The following is a 23,069-nucleotide window of genomic DNA, read 5'->3' as shown; positions in this document are numbered from 1 at the left end:
AGTTTAATTATTTGTGTTCTAGTCAAGCTCCATGGAAAAGACCCTATGTATCTTAATCCTATGTCTTTGGACAAACCCCACCCACCAACCCAAAAAACCCCATATAAATTAAAAAGAATGCTACAGGAATTACACAATATCCTTAAAACTCCATGATAGTCTTGGGCATATTTTAAAGAAAATAATCTTCATCTCTGTTCCATTATCTATAGCATTTTCCCTTCAACACAAAGGCAGGCAGAGACTCAAGGGAGTTTTAAGAAGGCACAACCTTTCCTTTAATTCCTGATAAGCATAAATTAAGTGATCTGTGAATAAGAGGAAGGTGCAACAGTCCTTTGTTGCTACAGGGCACTGAAGTCCTCTTATTCCCCTTCCTCTCTCTGACTTCAAGAGGGATACAAACCAGAGCAGGGTGAAAAGTGTGTGTGTGTGTGACTTCATGGCTACAGCACAGAATTTGGAAGAGTTTAACTAGAATTTTTACCGGGGAGTAGTCAGCACTAGTCTCAAAATCCATGAGCTGTAACCAACTTCAGCAAAGCCTGAACAGTTTGAGAGAGAGTTACAATTCTGAGTAAAGCATGAGGAACATTCCTGTTCAAGCCTCACTGAAATGTAAAGCTTTACTAGAAGAACCTGGAGAGCTTTTACTCACTTGTGAAACATGTAGTTGTGTATCCACTGAAATTATGAGCTTTACCATTAAGCCCCACAAAACCCAGTGTGCTGAAAAGCCCCTGTGGAGTGGGGGCTGAACTCACTATTGACTTTGGTATTTTTCTGTTCCGAAGCACTTTTAAACTCTGAGCTTCCTGCATGGACTACAAGAGCCCTTTTTATGAGCACATATAGACAAAGTATTCATGGTAGTGAGTGGAAAATGCTGTGTGTGCAGCTGAAACAAAAATTGGCTTAGTGTGGTTTAATATGACCATATTTTCCTACCAAGAACATGTATACGATTAGTTCACATGGGTTTTCCTCTCATCCTGTACTTTTTCCTCTTTTGGATTACAGTCAGTTGGCAAGCAACAATGAAGACTTCACTTACAGAAAGGAGGAAGCAGTAAGACATTGCTGCAGTTTCTCTGTGTTATTCAAGCAAATTGCCTCCTATCTCACAGAACCTAGTTAAGCCTCCTGTTACATATGGTATCATCCCAGTTATTGAGCCTACCCACCATTTAAGGGTGAAACATGAAACATAATCCCCTTTTAAATGATCAGAAACTAGGATTAATCTATACAAAGGGTGAAATTAAAGTTTAACATTTCAGTCATCACCAAGTTTGACCTCATTTTTTAATCTTCATCTCTAAAATAGATATTTACTCAAATATGAAAACTGGAGATGCTCACATCAAAAGTGTAAGACAGATATGAAGCATCATGCCAGCAAAGTGGTGCAATATGCCTTCCTCCCTACTGCCTTTGTGAGTCTGCTAGGTGACCTAATGCCTGTCTCCATGACCTGCAATCAAGCAAAGGTTGCATTAAACATGAAATGCTACTTCTAGATGACATTTCTATGGTAAACCATTAATACAGAAAACGAACTAAATCACAAGATTTAAAACTTTTAATTTGTCCAAGTAACATCATAATAATACTCAAAAAATCCTGGATAGAATTTTGGTTTTCTGGAGAGCTATATTTCTGTTCTAATTTCAGAAAATAATAGGGCCATGAGACCACAGCCTCTTTGGACAATGGCAGGATATGTTCAAAGACATCAAAAGTTATCTGTTACCACATAGCTAACAGAATTTCCAATGAGGTTCCAGCAGTTCTTATTGAAAACAGAAAGAGTCCCTTTGTTTCCTTCCTCTTTCTGGATCTTGTATAATGTTGATTGTTCTTTCTTATGACAAATGTACAGGGATTACACTAAGACAACAGCAGCTGCAGAATCTTTTTTTAGTTCAGCAGTAAGATCACAGGATACTATTTGTTTTGCAAGAATGGCTAATTTGAATGACTAAAAATATATACGTTTACACTCTCATACAATGGGGAGATTTTGAAGTCAGGCTTGTTTTTAAGTATAACCAGCATAAATTACTCACTGGTAGATAAACAGAAGGCACTTGCCCAGAAAGAAAATTGGTGGTGGGTTTTTTTGTTTGGCTGGGTTTTGTGGGGATTTTGGTGTGTGTTTTTTGTTGTTTTTGTGGGGGTTTTTGTATTTTTTTCCTTTTTTTTTTTTTCTTTTTAAAGCTAGCTGTAGAAGCAAATTGTATTAAATCTGATCTACCCCCACACTTGATATAGGAAATATTCATTACATGCCATATGTCCAAACCATCCCTTTCACTCACTGAATATGAAAAGCTTGCTACATCATGACTGTAACTACAGGATAAGTACTGTCAGAAGAAGTTTCCTACTATTGAAGAATCCAAGCAGACAGCAAAAGTTACTAGACATTAACTTTATGAGCAGCTCTAGTTCATACAGCTTTACAGAACCTGAAATAACACAGTTCCAACCACATTTTAATTAGCTAACCTGCTCAACTTTATCATTTTCCTGCAGAACCATCCCAGATAAAGTCAAAACAAACCACCCTGAAGACAAGTCTGTTTGAATTTTTAGGTTTAACAATTCAGTACTACTCTTTTTGCCTAGCTAAACAGCAGAATAATCTCTAGCTTTTTTCATTTTATATTCTGTAGCTTTAAGATACAGATCTCTAAGCCATAATTAAGCACTGCAGAGCAGTGTTTGCTTTTCCTTAGACACACGGTTTTAACTCCTTTCAAAAATGTTTAAGGTTGACATTAGCACTGAAAGTCAGTCTTGCCAAAAATAGAATAAAAATTCAACCCCCATAGAGCAACCAAAGCCTCAAACAGTTTAGCCAATTTAAAAGCTTTATAAAACCAAGGAAGGGAAGGGAAGTATTTTAAATTTGGTGCCCGTATTTATCTTTACATACACACACCTTAGAGAAAACAGAAAACAAGGTAATCCGTCTCAGGCTTATTGCAATTAATACTGTTCTTTGTCAAAATAAAACTTTTTATAGTCATCATACATTCTTTTGCCATTATATAGAGGTCCTTTATGTATTCACTTCTCAATTGTCCCTAAACCTTAAGCCTTGACTTAACTATTAAGTGGTTCAGTCCTCCAGATTATGAGTATACATTGCATTACTATTTTTTCTTACCCAAACAAAGGTCAAAACTGCCTAAAATGGAAACATAAAAATGGTGTCACTGTAGTTACCAGTTTTAAAAATTCCAGGTTTCAAGCAAGCTACTTCATAGCAGAGCACTGTACATGATCGTCAAACTTGTGATGAATTAAAGGCATATTTTGTGTAAGGAAATGTCATCACACAAAGTATACAGTATTTTAAGAGTAACTTGATAATTTTCATTCATGATACACAGTCATGCCGTTCTATTTTAGATAATGAGAAGGGAAAGGTGAATCATGCAGTACTGCTAACAAGTTTCATCACTGAAAACAGTTCAGCTATTTATAAAAAAGGCATTGACATTTCTCTAACGTTATATTTACCTCATTAGAGGGGGATGCAGGATATGTGAAAATTGTCTTCCAATAGGACCATACAAACATGACAAATGACAGATGAAAAACCATAAGGTAGACAACTGCAATAAAATACAAATAAGAGTTGGGTGAATATAGCTGAAAAGAACAAGAAATAAAATCCCTGAGCTTTGATGAGGGCTAAACTACTATGCTATGAATCACCTGATAAAATTAAGTTATATTAAACCCGTTTCCCTGGGTAGACTTAGTGCTCTAGGAGTGCTCACCTAAAGAAAAAAACCAAACAAAAAAACCACCAAATGTGATGGTTGCTATTCCTCAACAATATAATAAGCTTTTATGTACAATTCCAAAACAGACTTTGAAGGGGGAAAAAAACCCAACAAACCCACCAAAAAAAGCCAGAACTGAACACCGCTTCACCTGTGGCATGTAACTGACTAACCAATTTGGATAAAGATGATACAATTCCATTCTAGATTAAAGTATTTGATAACTGACCTATGGAATTCAATTTAATTTCCACTCCTAATAGAAACAGCATAGTATTGTGCCATTGTAGAAGGCAGCGGTCATCAGTGACAGTAAAAATTCCAAGCCATGGGTTTGGAGAGGACTGCAGTCCAAGGTGGGGGCTAGCTATGAGTTAAAAATCATCTGATTATCTTCTTTCAAATCATCAGAGGAATATAATCTGGAAGAGTCCTGCTATTACAGTCACAGTAGCAACAAAATGAGGGTGGCTTTAGGAAGGAGCTCAATCAGTTTATGAATGGGTCTGTGTGATGCGGTTGCCTTAACGACCAGAGACCCAGACCTTATGACCTGGGAAGCTTCTTCCAATCTTGTTTCCTCTAACAGTTTCTTTTACCACTTGTTAAAAGCAAACAGATCAGTTATGCCAGAACAGCAAACCTCAGAAAAGAAGTCATACCAAACATTTACATTATTTTCACTATATTATCTTCAGTTGCAGGAAGAAGGAAGCTTGACCTACTTTCCCATGTACATAAAGAGAGTCCCTTTAAGAAGCCGTATGATACACTTCATGGATGGCAGAACAGGCTCAAAACTTTGGGAACTTCCAAGAGCTCAGAAAATGCTTGTGTACAGTCACAGAAGATGTGGTCTTCATTCATCACCTTTCAGGATTTCCATTGCTTGTTGCAGTAAAAAAACCCAAACAAACTGTATTTGAGCTTTTTTCAGAGAATTACAGTTTTTACCTTTGCCTCTGACTCCTCCAATCTTACAGACAGATATGGCAAATTTTCAGTTGTGGAGCTGACTGAAAATGCAAGAAGCAAAACCTTTTTTCTAAAGCCATCCTAAAACTGTCATCCTGATAGGAAAGAATTTGTATCACTGTACCAGGCACTGCATAATTAGAAATCGTCTGTTACTGAAAATCTACTATACACATTCAAACATAATGCAGTTCAGCAATTAAAGTATGAGAAAATGGTTTGGAAAAAAGGAGAAACAGACACAAAGTTGGAGTGGAATCAGCTGCACAGATCAGAGCTTTAGGGGAGAAGAAGATGAGAGGAGCTGAATAGAAGGAAAGAGGAAATGAGATGCAGAGGAGGGCAGGGCACAGCAAAACTAACTTATATAGTTCTTAAACAGTTCTATTCTGTTCATAAAAATCACCCCCTGAATTCAGATTCTTTGAAGGATTATTTTTAGTGCACACACAATACTTCAAACAGCAGAACCTCAAAAGTATTGTCACAGGCTCTAAATGTCCCAACAACACACAGAATAACAGGTACCAAGGGTACAGATCTGTGCCAGTGCTAGCAGTATTTAATAGAAACAGGCAGCTGTTAAAGCGCTCTTGCAATAACTGAGAGCTTGCAATCTGTCACCATCATTAAAAGCCAAGGGCCTGTCCTCAGTAGCCAAACCGAAGCAATTTAAGGAAGAGCAAGCCTTTCACAGCTATTCCAGTGATGGGCACCACCTAGTCTAGAGGAGAAAGAGCCTGCAACTGGCAGTCCATACTGGCCCTGTACTGAGCAAATTCTTGCTTCTTTTCCCACTTTTGCGGTGCCATTCCTACTGTGATTACAGGATCTGTCCTGTCAGTGCTCCCCAAGAAATAAGAGGGAGGAAAGATACCATTTTTGATGGCTTTACTTTGGCAGTTCATCTAGCCACTGTTTTGGGTAGCATAGTACTCCCTGAAGCATCTTGCATCAGTTTCCAGTACAAATATAAACGAGACTCATTTCTATTCAGCTCTTTTTCTTGTAATTACAAGCTAGACAGAAAATACGTCAAAAACCTCAAACCCCAATATCTGCCAGTTTAGTCAGACTCAGAGTCATGAGGAAGTCCTGGCTAAGCTAAGGGAATCCGGGATTCTTGGTGCCATGCTGTAACCAAATGAAGTCACTTCTCCTTAAAGGCACTGATGCATATTAGAACGTAATTTATGCCCTCAGGAGGACAATGTCTTAAGACATGCTCTCAGAATCCTCCTAAAATATGCTAAGGCCTCCTAAGATTTGCCCTTAACATGCTTTTCTGAATCATTCTTAATACTACTTCCAAGACAGAGTTGGATTACAGAAAGGTAATAATATATAACAGAAGTATTTTATATTGTTAAGAGAGATTCACAGTTGACTTTATTCCCCTATCCTAATGGATAAAAATCTAGACAAGAATATGAAATTATAAAGAAACAATTAGCCTTAATGGGGTGAAGCAATAGCCACTAATTTAATCAAAAGTTGTAATTAAGTACTAGTGTAAAAGGATTTGAACACAATACACTGAAATATGGAGCAAAATATACCTGCTAAGATGAACATTATTGATTTACATAGCAATGTTACTGGTACTTTGGCCTTCTGACACTTCTGATGTTATTTCCTGGCTATTGAGAGTTAGCTTGTAAGAACTTTATAAAAGTTATGATAGCTTTCTTTTCAAATAAAAAAAAGACTTCACATCTCATTTTAAGATCAACCTCCATGGTAAAGAAATTCGTGCATACAGGATGCCTATGACACGCTTTAGAATTGAAGATGCAAGAAATGTGCAGGTGACAACTACTAAAAGCCTAACAGTCAGGTTCCAACGATGCTGTCAGTCTCATTAATTAATCAAGTATTTTTCTTCTCTAGATTTAAGAGCACCTGCTTCAGTCAGACAGGCACCACATTTGTATGAAAGCCAGAGACCTGACTATCCAACATCAACATCAGTGCTCTGCCAGGCTTCCTTATCTGAGACATGGATCTTGCCTTTCCAGAAGAAACTAGAAAGTGAAACTTATTCATATACAGGTCAACAGTAAAGCACAGCAGCAATCTGCAGAATTTTGTGAAGTCTAGGTGAAGCCCAGCTGTACAGTGTGATGCAAAAATCCAGGGTAAGACACAGCTCCCATCTTGAATTGCTTAGTTTATTTTGGAGTTTTTCCCATTCTTTTACCTCTTCATTAGAGCATGAAAGAGGACAGGTTCCATCAAGGATCCTTCCTTTCACAGTGTTCTCCTGGATGTTCTCCACCAGGAAGAAAACTGCTAGATTAGCTCCAAATTCTATTGCTCTTCTGCAAAAATATTTAAGAGATGAGAACTTCTTACCACTGGTCTCACACTCTGAGGACAGCCCTCTGTGGATAGTCAAAATGCAAATCTATGTTTAATCTACCACTCATGTCCCCCATAAGCTGAAATGAACTCCCAAACAAATATCCCATCAATAACTTCTATTTCTACAGGAAAAAAAAAAAATTAAAAAAACCCTGTATTTTGAACTTCTGGAATCTAATTATCCTTTAGACTAGTTTTTGTTAACACTTAAAAGTGGCAGAGCAAGAATGCTGGAATTTTTTTGGTCAGTTTGTATCTCTGTAAGTACTACCCACCGTGGCGTATACTTGCCAAGGCTAATACGAAAACTTAAGTTTCTCAAAACAAGGTCTTAACCACTTCACCTGGAATTTAAAATTATAATGTGCAGCCACCTTTGAAATGATTGCATTTTGCACAGTTCTAACCAGTCCTAAAGAATGGGGTTCTGAGGAATTTGGTAATCTGGTTTGGAAAATAGCAAGCAGTAGAGCAACAATTCTTTCCCTTCCAGAAGTCTTTCAGGTCATAGGATGTGTTCAGGAATAAACAGAAAATGGACTTGTGGATCTGCTGCAGTTCCTTCTCTCTTCTCCTTTTTCTGTTCTTACAAGGTACCCATTTAAAAATATTTGCAAACCTAAATCATAGTTGCATCATGCAAGGTCTTGTCATCATCCCAAGCTTGTGGTACTAGAAGCTAAACAGACTCAACCTCACAATATTTACCTTGTTTCTTAGCACTAATCTACTCACTACACAGAGCTTACATGTAAAGGAGTCCCTTAAGACTTGCATGCAACAAAACTATTCACATCTTCAAAAAAATAAAGAAAATATTACCTTTTTCTGCAGTTGAAGAAATAGTAACTGGAAGAGAAAAAAAAAGAGACATGGTAAGTGCTAAGTAAATCCATATTGAATCAAATATTTAGCTAGAAGTGAGATATATATGAGATAGCTGACTTGTTCCAAAGCGTACTTCAGGTGTTAGTAGAGCCTCCCTACCCCACTGTGGGGTAAAACTGGAGTTAGTTTTCCTCCTGCCAGCTCTTCAGGCTTGGCAAGTCAGTGGAAGATCTGAAGAGATCCAGTTCTCTGCAGTAATCAGTGAGCACACTCCTTTTCACAGACATTAATTAGATCACAATTTATGCATGTTCCTCTTCAGACATGCACCTAGCAGAGTTTTCTGAGTCAACAACTAGGCTAACAGGTGTACCGCTGGAAAGCAAAAATTTAAATAAAAGAAGTTCTTACAGAAGTCCCTGTGAAACTGTTACATGTAACCTACTTCCCTCTCTCAGTTTTTTTCCCTACCACTTCTCTCTTTCCGTCACATGCTATTTTTGACTTTTTTCCCCTGACCTGAATTCTTCAGGCATAATTAAAACCTCTCCACTTCCTTCTCTCCTACATCCTCATCTCTTTTCATCTCAACAGCAAATTCTATTGTTCAAATCTACCTTGTATACTGCCTGACTCCTCCTGCCCTCAGACTCCTCCAAAACCTTCACACTTCATTCATCAGTTCAGGTAAGATGCTGAACAGAGAGCTGCTGTACTTATTGGATTGCTTTGTTCGTATCGCTCCCCTCGCTGGATCTCTTCCTTAGACACTGAATTCCTGGAATTCAATGAGGAAATGATCTTTTCCAGACTCTTCATCTTATACAGCAAATTTAAGCTTCTGGTCGTCAGCATGAGCAAAAGGTTAACAGAGCACACCCTGCCTACTACAGTTCACCTCACTCCACAGTCTCTTCTCTTTCAGCTCTGACATTTCTACAGTCATTAGTCTGTGTGACAGTTCAAAAGAGCTTTTTCCTGACGCACACTAGAGTCTTAAATCTGCAGCAGTTCAGTATGTATTGCAGACTTCCTTCTGAAGGATTACTCTGGTCACAGAGGCATGTGTCTCACTTAACTACAGGTATCTGTAATAAAAGGGTCTGCAACTATAATATGCAACCGTGCCTCTTTTTATAGTCAACAAGAGACATAATGAGGTGATACCTCAGTGTATAGATGACCCTTTTTTGTTCAGATATGTGGTTTTGGTTAGTTCCCCCCCTTCCTTAAAATATCCACTCAGCACCCTCCATCTGTCCATGGAAGCCTTCACAAAGTTAATGGAAAAGGTTCCAGTTCCTTCCACCTAAAGAAGGAAGAAATTACCATTTAGACTAGAACAAGGTTGGCTTCAAACTAGAGGAGGTCAATCCTAAAGAACAGCTTTATTTCATATTAGTTATGCATACTTGCACATTCTCCCCTGCCCCCTCCCCCTGCCGTGTTTCTCTCTGAAACAAGGACACAATCCACACAGAGAAACGGACCCGAAGCACACTTTTACTTGCAAAATATGCACGTAAATATAAGAACACGTCCAGCTGAGTCATGATACAGTCTCAGTACTACTTCACCGCATGCTAAAGAAGTCACATTATTAAAGCAAATCCTAGGAGTGTTTTTGCTTGAAATTTTACAAATGCATTATTTCCCTAGTTAAAACTTTTTCAACAACACAAAGAGAAGATAAAAATCATTTAAAAGGTGGAAATTAAAACAAGCTGGGTGAGTGAGTAGGGTTATTTGCTCAACTTCAAAAAAAATACTGAAGTACTTTAGATTAAGTTTTGTCTTTGGCTCCTCATATATCTTAAGTAAACACCTTTGCACACAGCTGGACAAACATGTATTTCCCTAGACAAGAAATATAAAAAGTTCTTAATTATCCTCTAATGGGATGGGAGAACATAGATATTTATAAAACTACAGCAATTTTTTGGTAAGTAATTCTGGTTAAAGCACTCCATAACCTGTAGCCTCACTTCTGCTCTCAGCACAAACCAAAATTGTGAGTCAAATTTGATGTTTGAAGACTCAAAATAATGAATAGTCTTTACATGCAGAAAAAAAAAGCTTAAGATTATATCACCTGTGAGACTTCATCAAAAAGATCCCTAAATAAACTTCATAAAAATTAATTAAAGCTTCACAGCACCAGGAAGATAATTTTCTCTTTCGTATCTAGGTCCCTTAGGTCAGAATGCAGTTATTAGACTGTGCAGAACAATTTTACTTCGGCAAACTCCTGCAGTTTGAGGTAAAAGCCAACACTGAAAGGCTTGTGATTTTCATCCTGCCTTGTCATCCTCATGAAACAAGTAATAAAAGATGGGCAGTTCTCTTCTGTCTCAGTTCATGCAAGTTAAGTGTTTCTGTTATATCCCTTTCGTTGTTGTTACTCCCATGTCAAATAAATGGACAACAATCCTACCATTCGTCCAAATTCACTCAGCAAATGGCAAATCACCCATTTTACAGGATCTTTACGCTACATAGCAAAGCCTTCCTTTAAATAAGTTAATATTTAATCTTTACATAAACCAGACCTTTAAGTATTTGCTAGGCTGGCAATGTAACAAGCAGCTTTATACCATCAAGAAATCAATTCCAGCTTTTGAACTCTGGTTCAGGGAAAAAAAAACCCACAGAATAATACATTACCACTGTGGCCCTCCATACCTGGCCTGTAGTTCAAGTCACAAGCTTCGCTCTCTGTGGCTTTTCTCCTCTACTGCTTCTAACTACATCAATACTGCCATCAGCTTCTGCTAAATTAGTACGATTTTTACTTCAAACATTTCTAAAATACAGTTTCTTGTTTGGGGGGTTGGGATGGGGGGAAAAAGCAGTGCTGCCTTTTTGCTTATCAACATTTTTTTGAACAAAATAAGCACTGCATACTATTTATATGTTAACCTCAGGATGCAAGAGCAGTATACACTATATCAGATGCATCAGCACAAGTTACCACCTTCAGCACTGCAATCAACACAAACCTGTCCATATTTCAGGAATGTAAGCATCGCAAAACAGCTGTTCTTTTGAGGATTTTAAAATGTATCCCTATATTAGTCTACTGCTCAGCTACAAAAGGAAAAATAAGAACAAAAATATTCTTAGGACTGGCTTCTTAAAATTACATTTCTGGCTTCTCAAGAAGACTTACGAAGTTCTAGCAAGATATTAGGGAAGGATAAAAATACGGACAGTGAGAGCTGCAGTTCACTTCATTGCAAAGAGCTCAGAAGCCAGTGAGTTTCCACTATGGCCTCATAATTTCAAAGGATTCAACATCTCACTCAGCATTTCAGCACCAAGCAAGTCGAACACAGTGAATGAGCTCTGTCTGACTGCAGTGCAGGGCTTTACCTTGGCTACCTCAGGGTTCCCAAAACGGACCCAACTAAGCAAGGATCTCAGCAAAGCCTGCCTGTGAAAAGAGGTAAACAAGCCTACGATGCACTTCATGCTGCTGCAGCTTGTGCAGGGATGTACAGGTCCAATACGCTCCACCAGCTGGTCCTGCACCACTGAGCAGCTTACACATTGGACCTCCCAACACTCTGGGGTCACTGCAATAGGAAGAACACAAAACTAAGTATGTGGTTCCATTTTCTACAGAATACTACCTCCAAAATACATGATACAGCCTTTCATTAGGTTGGATTCAAATGCACTTTTTAGCTTGGTCCTCTTAGAGGGTAAGCAGAAATTCCAGGTTCGACTCTAACAGAGGAAAAAGTTGTCTTAGTTTTGATTTAGACACCTAGCATCACCCCTGGCAGAAAAGACACTTTTTCTTTCATGACCCCAGTTGTTCATCACACCTCTTTCTAGATACTCTTCCTTACATTGTTGTTTGTTATCTTTCATCTCACCTATGTCACAAGAATGAAAGAGGCGGAAGCCTATAGATTATCACAGGAAACAATCCTGCAGACATAGGGACATCATTAGTTGAGTAACAAATGAGACTGGGGGGAAAATGTCATTTGTTGGAAGCATACTTCTTGGAATATGAGCTGACAGAGGTGCAAATTTCAGAAAGCTTTGGAGAACTGTTTTAGCTGCTTCAAGGAAAGCTCCCAGAACATCTTGGAAGAACTTGTATGTTTAGAGAGCTAGTTTGCTTTCAGTTTCAGGCTTATTTTCAGGATTGCTATGAAGTGTTCAAGCACCTTTCAAATCACTGCATAATAGGAAAAAACCCAATCTCTCTATTCTGAGGCAAAGAGGTGGAACGATCTGCCAAGACCCTGCAAGAGGTGGAATGATCTGCCAAGACCTTGCAAGAGGCATGCTAAAAGACAACACATTCGCCTTCACCGTGGAAGAAAATAACCCCACCACTCTACAAAACCCACACACCACATCTCCCTACTCTCCTAAAAGGCATGTTCCAGTCAAAGCCAGATATGCTCCTTGCAGAGCAAGAAATTCAACTGCAACTAATGTACAAGTATAGAAAAGGAAAAGGACTGATCTTATTACTGACACGCTATGTTTATTTCCCCCTGTCCTCTCCCAGGATGGCTCCTAGCAGAAGCCATACTTTGGCTATACTGCAGCCTTTTCACAAATCTCAAGAGTAACATTCACATTTTGGCTGACATTCCTCATGGGTGGGAAGAAAGAGTGATAAATGTGCAATTGCATCCCTTCACCAGATGTACAGCCTTAACTTTGCTCAGTTTTTAAGGAAAAGGGTTAATATATATATATAGATGCATACACACACACATAGATATTTCCAGAAGTTACTAGTACTGAAACTCACCAGAAACTCCCCACAGGCACTACCCTATCTGCAAAGGCAAGCACCACTGACATTATCTCAAGTTTTTCATTTGTTCAGAGAATAGCATTTAATTGGAAGTATAACTCAGATTTATGGTAACATAATTCCCATTTGCAAATGCAGACCTTAATCACTCACAAGTAGATGGCAGAGACATCACTTACTGACACAAGTGGAACAATGAGTGAATTTCCCTGAGCAAATACTCATTTGACTTCTGTTACAGGGCAGCATCAGAGCATGAAGACCTTAGCACCTCTCCACTCTTCTCTAAAAGCCACAATTCTATGACCTTTCCACACTGAGCTATTCCGTGTTTCCTGACTGGTAGGCACCCACTAGGTGCTTTCTTCCCTGAGCAGCAAGGAGTTGTTTTTAGACAAATGACTCAAGACAACTGAGTTGACAGCATCATGTAGCCAAAAGCCAACGCAGGAAGATGCTGCCAGCTCCCTGGCAAAAGGCTATGGGGACTCGGGAACTGTGCACATGACTTGCCACCAGTTGGAATGAACGTCCTCTGCAGAAATTGGAGCCGTATGAACGTAGAATTGTTTTATCTTCATATGATGTTAGACTGATGTATTTTTTTTACTCCAGTTCTCCAGGAATAGGACACGGGTTTCCCCCCAATGCACTGCTAGATAATTCAGAAAGTAATATTTTATAGAACGGTGAGGCAGGAGAGGTGGCTCCACAGGCCTTCATGCTGTGCTGGCATGAAGAAGTATGCACTGCCACACTGTGTGCCTGGCAGTCGGCAGCATGGGTGCACCATCGCCCAGTCTAACACAATACTTGTCTCAGAGGCACCACCTGTGCAGGGGAGTATGAAGTTACCCCTCTTAACCATCTACCCACGCGCATGGTTTGTCCCCTATGGCAGACAAACAGCAAAAGCAAGCACTTGCCTTCCCAGACACTTCAGGTTAGGTTTGAACTACCAATAAAGGCAAGTTTGAGTGATCACAACAGCAGGGAATTGCAGTGATGAATGGTGAACGGCAGTGAATGGTCTCTTGCTGTCCTGGGTTACACACAGTCATGAGAGGGAAAAGAAACCCTGCCAGGGCCACCGATGCCTTAAGGCAGTGCAGCCGTTTCCACAAGCACATGAGCTAGAGTCCAGACTCTTCACACACACTGTGCACAGCAACACCACTTGAGTGAGCTACTTCGCTTCTTCAAGTGATCACAAGATGATGCCTTCAAAGGCACTGCAGGGAGTGTGTGTGGGGGGAGAAATCTGGGGTGGGAGGAGAAAGGAGGAAGAAAATGCAGCCAGGGAAGAGAGACCTTGCTGCAAGGGCGATGCTCTGTTGTTTAATGGCCACCAGATTTTTTTATGTTGATTATCACCCTGCCCATTGCTACAGGATTCAAAGAAGCATTATCACAGGGACAGGTAAAATGAATTAATATTTCAAACGAGGCAGTTCAAGCTGCACTGTAGACCTTTTTTGTTATTTGCTATCAGGCGTCATTATGATTTGTCATATGGTTAAAACAATATTAACACAATTCTTTCACTGTAACAAGTAACTTTGAGCAGCCAGAGGCTTGCTGCCCAGAAAACATTCTCTTATCACAATAATAAAGGAGTTTTTATTTAGCCAAGGTCTTTTCAGCCTCAATGCAGAGTACGTGCATAAATACAAAGAGGGCTACAGCAGAAATTAGCATAATCAATGCAAGATACTCCTTTGGTACTGAGTTACATTTAGCAATGAATTAAGCTATGACAACTGAAAAGATTTCTGCTGTATATTCTGGGAACAGTGAATTCTGTGCTACCACTTCCACAGTTCAAAAACACAACTACGAAGGCAGCTGACTTCTGGAACCCACAAAATCCTACAGATGGCTCCTTACTTCTGCCTCTACAAAATATTCTTGAAAGTTATACCACAGGTCTCCTAATGGTCTTCTCACTGAGGGTACCTGCACATTTTAAATGATTTCAAAACCAAGAGTTACGCTTGGTTAGGATGCAGGAGGAAGTGTTGCCAGGTCTTAACCTTGCTGTCCCGCAGTTGTGTCCGCACTAAGAACCATAAGGTATTAAGAAACATATCAGCCCAAATAACAGAAGGCTTTTTCTGCATATGAAGTTAGCATTCAGCTGCAGCAACCTACCAGGTTTGTTGTCCCTGAAAAGCCCTATTCCCTGAGAAGCACTATTCACTTTCAATTTACCATAATTGCTCAAAGAAACCTAATGTAATTTGATTTTCTTCAGCTATTTAATCACTATTGCCACTGCTCATTCTGTTTGCATTTTGATGGATTTTAAACCCTAGCATTACTTCTTAAATGCTTAAATGCTTACTCAAATTACTGGACTTTCTTCATTCAGTTCTTTCCCAAAATTTCTACTTTATCATAACAATAACAGCTTTATCACTCAGTAGTTTGGAAGTGCTGCACATAAATTGTTTGCAATATTGCCTTTAAGCTATCAGACACAGCCAAAAGAAAGCTTGGTTTCTTCTTGAGAGACAAAGAGAGCTCTTACTTGCACGAGTCAGTGAGCTGTGCTCCCTCTGCCGCATTGGGGAATAGGAAAAAAAAGAATCAGCAGAAAGGCATGGAAACTCAGAAGCATCTGAGTGGAGCTAGCTTAAGTCCACACCACTAATTAATTACATTTACATTTGAAGGAGGGGTATTTACACTCAGGCTGGCCAGATCAAGCTCACAGTAACACTACACTAGAGTATCTGGGTATGTGAAAGAGCTTTTTGTGTTAGAAGTAACTCCAGCGGTTCTGTAGTTAAGACACTACCAGGACACTTGCAAGAAATAGGAGAGACAAACAGGATAATCAGCTGGTGTTGACAGAGTGCTAGTATCGTATGTTGTACAGAGTTGTCTGATGCACGCTGCACAAGATTAGGTGTTCTCCAGTTAACAGTAGAAATCATCAATATACTTAAAGAAAAAAAACAAAACAAAAAAACTCGTCCAACCAAAAAACAACATACAATTCATTCTCGTAACAGAATTTTTCAGGTAATTAAGGAGCTACCATCAGAAAAAGGAACACTCTTCACTAATTCATAGTTGTGACTGCCAGTCAATACCTGCCTTGAATATTAAGGTCAAAGCTGACTGTCTTATGGCTCAGAACACTACTAGTAAATCCATTTACTTCTACTCTAGACAGCTGAAAATAGAACGACAGTCTTTATTTAGCTATTCCGCACAGCTGTGAGGTATGACGGCAGAAGAGCAGAGGTACCAGCCTGTGGGGAACAAAAATTCGAGACACAGCTGCTGTGACCTGCAGACATGAACCATTGCCCAGTGGCAAGAACATCAGCAGACAGTAGGGATCTGCTTTGTTAATCAGGCACCCTTCTTTGCATTTAGCTTCAGACTCTTCCAAAATCAGTTGTCTCCTTACTTACTGGCCCTGTTTGCAACAAGTGTTTCCTCAATACTAGGATAAAATCTCCTTGAAAAACTCCGTGGATAAAAATCTCCTTGTAAATCTCATTACAAAGTATTAGGAACCTCAGAGATGCATTAGGGCTCCCATCACAAAGCACTGGATCTAACAGAGCAGGACTGGCAACCTCTAGCAAAAAACGAGTTTGATGCATGCATGACACCTACTAAGAGAAGTAACTTTTGCTGACATCTTCCTAGGATACCACATATCATAATACAGTTGCAAGAATATCTACATTTGCAGGTGATGTACTGGAGTATAATACACTGGTGGGAAATAATGTTTGTGAAGAACAAGAAATTATTGCCACTAGTTTTAACACATAAGTCAGGAACCATCTTGAGTTATGAAAAGTTAGATCAGGAAAGTGATTAATTCTAAACATTTAAGACTAAGTGTGCAGTGACCCAGACCTTTAAACTTGGTGTCTCCTGAAAAGCTACACAGAAACATAAACTGGGATGGGATCAGGAGGTACAGACGCTTGCCTGAAGACTCCAGAGAAGCTGTGCAAGCAAGAGGAGCGTGGTGTCAGCAGCAGGAAAGGAGACTATCACAAAACCAGGCAGCTGAGGCATGGCAGCACAGCTCCTGATGCCTTGTATGTGCCTAATGGCCAGACTGTCGTTTCTGCTCATGAACAGATCCCTGGTTCCACTCCTAACGGCTCCTTGGCAATAGGGTTTCCCAAGTGGCTCTGCAAGTGTGAGAAGTAGGGAGAAACATCGAATCTTTACAAGTTTGAGAATGTAAACAGAAAAAAGTCACACAAAAGAGAGAAAATGACTGAATCTAGTGTTCAATGGTCTGTAAGCTTCCCTTTGTCTAAATTCATAATTTAAATTATGAATTATTAAACAAGTTCAAGCCTACCGTCTGCACCAACTGTCCTTTAGCTTTATCTCTGCGGGTATCTACCCTGCAACACAGCAAGTAGTATCTCTGTATGCAATTACCAGGCTCAACTCAAGCTTTTTAAAATATATACTTATTTAAAAAACAACAACATGAAACTTAAGGAGCAGTAGATTAAACTGATAAAAATACACACACACAAAACATCCCCACAAAAATCCTATGCACAACTTGCATCCTTTTCCAGATACAGTAAAAAAAGACCTGCATGTTAGTTACGTAGGATTTTTCAAAACAGAACAGAAATCAAGTTTTGATGTTTTGGGCTCCTTTGCGATGTTCGGGTAAATCCGCATGTCACAAACCCATAGATGTGAAAGCCTTCAGGTACCATCAATCCCAGCATTGTGGAAATGATACACTTTGCTTCTCTTTTTTTAGTCCAAACTTGACAAACCTAAAAGCAATGACTACTTGTCAACAGGTTCTCTACATTCACACTCTGACAAGGCAGTAGCTGAGGCACTTAACATGTTAAGTCTACCACAGACAACTGCAGATCACCTTATAAAATAACTGTCTGTTTAGGTCCCTTCAAAACCAAATCATGTCTGTTCCTCTCAAGGTCACTAGGAGGAAAGGGAGGAAGAGAAGAAAAGGGAGGAAGAGAAGAAAAGGGAGGAAGAGAAGAAAAGGGAGGAAGAGAAGAAAAGGGAGGAAGAGAAGAAAAGGGAGGAAGAGAAGAAAAGGGAGGAAGAGAAGAAAAGGGAGGAAGAGAAGAAAAGGGAGGAAGAGAAGAAAAGGGAGGAAGAGAAGAAAAGGGAGGAAGAGAAGAAAAGGGAGGAAGAGAAGAAAAGGGAGGAAGAGAAGAAAAGGGAGGAAGAGAAGAAAAGGGAGGAAGAGAAGAAAAGGGAGGAAGAGAAGAAAAGGGAGGAAGAGAAGAAAAGGGAGGAAGAGAAGAAAAGGGAGGAAGAGAAGAAAAGGGAGGAAGAGAAGAAAAGGGAGGAAGAGAAGAAAAGGGAGGAAGAGAAGAAAAGGGAGGAAGAGAAGAAAAGGGAGGAAGAGAAGAAAAGGGAGGAAGAGAAGAAAAGGGAGGAAGAGAAGAAAAGGGAGGAAGAAAATCCCTGCTTCACAAGAAATGCAGAATTCCCCACTCTGGAGACAAACCCACGTCAGGATGCACAACCGAAATACCACAAATAAAAAAACCCTGCATAAAACCCTCACTCAATCTCTCTGTTAATCATATGATTAAAATGGTTCCGTGCTTCACATTTAAGACAATGCTGCACCATATATAGCATCAGAAAGCACACTGCAGAAACTGTAAAGGCAAAGCATGCTGTTCTTGTGATCCAGTTCTCTTCGACAATCTTGTAAGACAATTTTAATAGTCAAAAGGGAACATGAATAAGGAACGATGAGCCATTTGGTCTTTCAAAAAAAAAAGGAAAAGCAGAGGCTTGAAATGCTGCAGAGGAGGAACTTGATTTTTAGCACAGATAAGAGAAGACAGTCAAAGGTTAAGTAGGAGGCACTCCACTGAGGGTTGGGGGGGTAAGCAGAAAAGGGGGAAAAGTCTTTTTTTTTTCTTCCCCTTGAGCCAGGACAGGAAGAGTTAAGCACACCCCACAGAAAACAATTTTGTGACAGTAGGAGGACTTAATATCGGGGAAGTGGCTAAAACAACAGATTTATTTGTTGTGGTCTCATTATCCCTTTTATACCTGATTCACCTTGGTGGAGATTCAGCTCACACAGAAAAGTGGCTTGTGGTTACTTCTCAAATGTTTCTATAAAACTTCATACAAACTAGTAAGAGAAAAATGGATACTCTTGTTCTGTCACAGGAAGAATATGCACCGGGTGGGGAGGAGTTAACGACTGAGTTGAAAACTCCATAAAAGCTGTTACAGGAAACTCAGGAACCTATAATTTATAATACTTATAAGGAAAGTACATGTCAAACCAGTATAAACTCTTACCAGTTGTAGGAAACTGTTGAACAAAAAGAGTTGGATAAACACTGACATGTTGAATGGGTGAAATACGAACGCCATGAACCCTCAAGCATTTACAGGCACAATTTTAGACAGACAACTGGGATTTTTCCTACTTCAATTTTCCATCACAGGCAGTTTCAAGTTCCAAAAGTAAGAGCAGGTACAGCACCATCCAAGTGTTTCACCAGCCACAGGTGCATGAGAACTCAGCTCAGATACCCGTCTTTGTTAACACTTTGATTATGGAAAGTACATCTACATTAACTCATAAAAATATGAGCTGCTAGAGAACAAAGTTTCAATTATTTAAATTTTGGCAGACAGCAGAACCTGAAGTTCACAATATGCAGAGGATCAATGACCTCAAAGTAATGTCTACTGAAAACATACACTTGAAATTCTGGTCCTCTTATCCATAGCAACTTGTAGGAAAACTGGGAGACTAGTAAGTAATGAAGTAATGTAAAACCCCTGATTAAAAACGAAAGTGACTTTTTAGTTCCCTGTTCTAACTGTAAAGGCAAACAGAAATCTCCTACTGTTGTTAGCAGAGAAAAACTTCAGAAAAGTTATTTTTCATAACCTTAAATACTCATACTATCCAAGCACTTTCAAACCAAGAACAAAAGCTTTACAGTCCACATCTAAAAGCGATCAGGAAGCACGGCAGGAATGAGTGATCACAGCTACAACAAAAGAGTAACAGCACAAGCAGCGTTCCTGCTTCGGCTCATACTTACTCAGCTCCCTGCTTTCCCTAAGCCCCTTCCTCCCTCCCCTACTCCAAAGCCATCCTGCCCACGGACCAGTTTCAGCCAAGTTTTGAAGCTCGATGGAGGTCTCACACTAAGTATATGCCCATAAGTTTCACCAAAGCTGTTGCACGGGTAGAAGAGACAAGTCCACGCTCCGTGTTAGGAAACTGCTGCTCCGGGCTCAGGCACTCATTTTCTGTCTGCCCCCGGGCAAGTTAAGGAACAGCAAACCAGCCACCGCACCACACTTCTTTTTGACTAAATGGTAACCAGGGATCAAGGAAATAGAGCTGTCAGGAATGGTTTAGCAAATACAGAGCAAAACTGATCACAGAGGGCTGGGGTGGGAACTGCAGCTAGAAGGCTGGGAGGGAGAAGAGGGATGGCGTCCTTCCACTGGCAGAAGAGTAGGAAGAGCAGACACAAGACAACTCCCCAGGAAAGCAGGCTGGCTAGTTCTGTTGGTCTTGGAAAAAATTTTTCATTAGAGGTCTGCCAAAAGAGCAGATTTCATGACATATAAAGGGCACGTGCCCACCCATCCTTATAAACTAATATGACCAATAGAGTGCAAAGCACCGTGTAAGACGATGAATAATCTTTCTAAACAAGCAGTCTAGTTTTCCGATACATGTGTATCCAGTCTGAGCACCTCAGCATGAATTCTACTTATTTATAATAACAGAAAATGTTCTAATTTAAGATGGTAAGATGCATGCTTGAGCTGAGACATTCAAGACAACTAAGTACATCCAAAGCGGTTCAATTTCTTTATTCTGAAATTCATGAGAGGCAAACATAGTTAACTGTTACAAATGATCTAACCTGTTTAATTTGCTGTTCCTTTTCTTGAAAGGTAACCCTCTTTTCCTACGGGAATGCTTTCTGCATGCTTAACATGCAAATGTTGTACTTCAGTGCCGATACTTTAGCTTTATCTGTAGTTTGAAATCAGAAGTTACTGACACACTGCTGTTAATATCACCTTGCCATTGCTTGATAGCTACCGCATTAGCATTTTCAGTAGAGATTTCTTCTGGAGGAGGCAGATGGAATTACCTTCTCTCTGTTTATGCAACAGACTCTTCAAACGGGAGCATTACAACAGATCACCACGTGCTTCTCATGTGGACCGTGCTTTGGGGAAATCAGAGCTATCTCCCTACTCACAAGAGTTATTGCAATCTCCCGGAACAGTAAGGAGTTCAATTTGTATCATTAACACAAAGTTATGAATTCCAAATTACAAATGGCTTTGTTTGCCAGGTTTTTAGACACATTAGACATTACACTGTATTAAAATGCCCAAACCTTTCTGTAAGTAGATGTGAAAAGAACATACAACTAGTTACTCCTGTAGCTTTCAAAAATCACATTTTTCCATACTTTGTGGAGTTTGAGGCATGAAAACACAAGACTAGTAAATCCATAAAACAAGCCATTCTCCTTACAACTCTCAGCCCAGGAGAAGAGCCAGGACTGTGCTTTTCAAAACTCATAGAAGTAAAACCCTAACCTGAACAAGATTTTAAACTATTGTTAAAGTTTTTTTTTTTTTAAAAATAAAACCAGCCAATATACCTGAGATACGATCTGCAGTCAACTCAGCCAAAGTTAACTTCTTTCTCTTTTTCTCTGCACTACCAAATTCTGCTAATGTTTTAGCAAAAGGGTTGCATGTAGGAAAGAGGCTGGCTTCACCCATCAACTCCTACTATGTGTGCTAAAACAATGTCTTCTGACCATCATCCAGCCAGTCTGTATTACAGCCCATCACCTACAAAAACATTTGGAATAGGTAATAAGATACAAGTCAGCCATAAGTGAAAACGAACCACAAGAGCAGAGCTCTTTCTGAGCTTGAGGGATGTGGTAAGCAGACACAATCAGCTGAATTCATCAACAGCATAATACAGCCATTGTTTACAAAAGCAATGTTAAAAGCAAAACATGTTTTGATAACAAGAAAGAACACATGAAATGGTTTTAAACTAATGAAAAGCTATTTTACAATATCGCTTACGTACTTTCAGGTGTGCTTGCAAACAGAGGTCTGGGCAAGTTACGTGTGAAAAGAAGTAATCTAGTAAGAAAGTGTTCATTCACGTCTTTCTACTTTAAAACATTTTTAAAAAATCTGAATGAGATGTTGCCTGGAGTCTTCTGCAGTTCCTTCAGTTACATGTGTTCACAGATTTTTTTGCACTTGGTCGGAAAGGTCTGCTTTCATATTTCCAATGAGCTTAATCGCTAATTTACCTGATGGATCACAACTACACAGCAATAGTGATCTAAATAAGCCACTGTTCACCAGCATACGACAGCAATGCTTCGGAGAGATACAACTATGCTGGCAGTTTCCATGGGAGGAAAACAATAGACTAGCTCATGAATCTCCTTTCATCTTATCCACACCAGTCCTCCTCACAGCCAGTGTGTAAGTAATATAATTTAGGGTTATAGAAGAGGCATAACCACTTAAATACATACTAGCAGTGAATTACAGAGTAAGGTTGAGTCAGTCAGACACCAAAAGCAAGACATTGAGCAATATGTGAGCACCCCAGCAGAGGAGGGTGGGGAAAGCAGCACAGAGAAGCAAAACTGAAAGGGAAAGGGTGATGTGATGAAAGCAGCAGTCCCAACTTTACCATCTTCTACTTTGAATATTAGTAATCTTTTATGATACTACATTAAGCTTGGCTTCTCACTTGATCTACTAACTGAATACGTATGTTTAACCTTTAATACATGAGCAGGGACTACAAGGAGAAAAAAAAAATCAGGAAGAAATAGTTGGGGCAATGATGGCTTTCTCTCTTCCTGTTTCCTTGTTAGCCTCACATCTTAACAGTTACCTAATCTCTAAGAATAAACTTTGAAAAAACATTCGTGTCTGTGGGGTTTCAATTTCTCATTTACTCTCAGCATTTACTCGAAATTTTCTATTGTGTCTCTTCTTTTCTAAAGCTTCCCTTCCTCCATCTGTCTTTCCTTTACCCAGACACACATCAGCTGCATATTGTGTCCTTTGCCAAAGCCACAGAAGTACAACAAGCCATACGTCCTGCTTCTGCACCCACTGTATGTGAACATCTGCGGCGACCAGCGTCACCTCATTCATTAGCTGTGTGCTAAAGACACATCCTTGCTCTTTTTCATAGTACATAGTGCAGTAGTTCTCAAACCAAAATAAAATATAAGGAGCACTGGGAGAAAGTATACATACCTGCC

General features: G+C 39.6%; 1 protein-coding gene across 5 annotated transcripts in view; it reads right to left on the bottom strand.

The window, feature by feature from the left end:
• ZDHHC20 (zDHHC palmitoyltransferase 20) overlaps window positions 1-23,069 on the bottom strand; it is a 48,370-nt gene that overhangs the window by 22,746 nt on the left and 2,555 nt on the right. For 3 of the 5 annotated variants that reach the window (XR_012622104.1, XM_074816030.1, XM_074816031.1), the window contains exons 2-4: window positions 15,284-15,311; window positions 7,962-7,988; window positions 3,532-3,626 (exon numbers count right to left, since the gene is read on the bottom strand). Coding sequence is in view for 4 of the 5 variants with exons in the window: in XM_074816030.1 (XP_074672131.1) it covers window positions 3,532-3,626; window positions 7,962-7,988; window positions 15,284-15,311 (150 nt within the window). In the remaining variant the exon portion in view is untranslated. The remainder of the gene's footprint in view (window positions 1-3,531; window positions 3,627-7,961; window positions 7,989-15,283; window positions 15,312-23,069) is intronic. The other 2 variants (XM_074816032.1, XM_074816033.1) reach the window with 1 other exon arrangement.

Source organism: Strix aluco, chromosome 2, assembly GCF_031877795.1.
Source record: "Strix aluco isolate bStrAlu1 chromosome 2, bStrAlu1.hap1, whole genome shotgun sequence".
Taxonomy (NCBI): Eukaryota; Metazoa; Chordata; class Aves; order Strigiformes; family Strigidae; genus Strix; species Strix aluco.
This window is presented reverse-complemented; position numbering and strand designations above follow the sequence as displayed.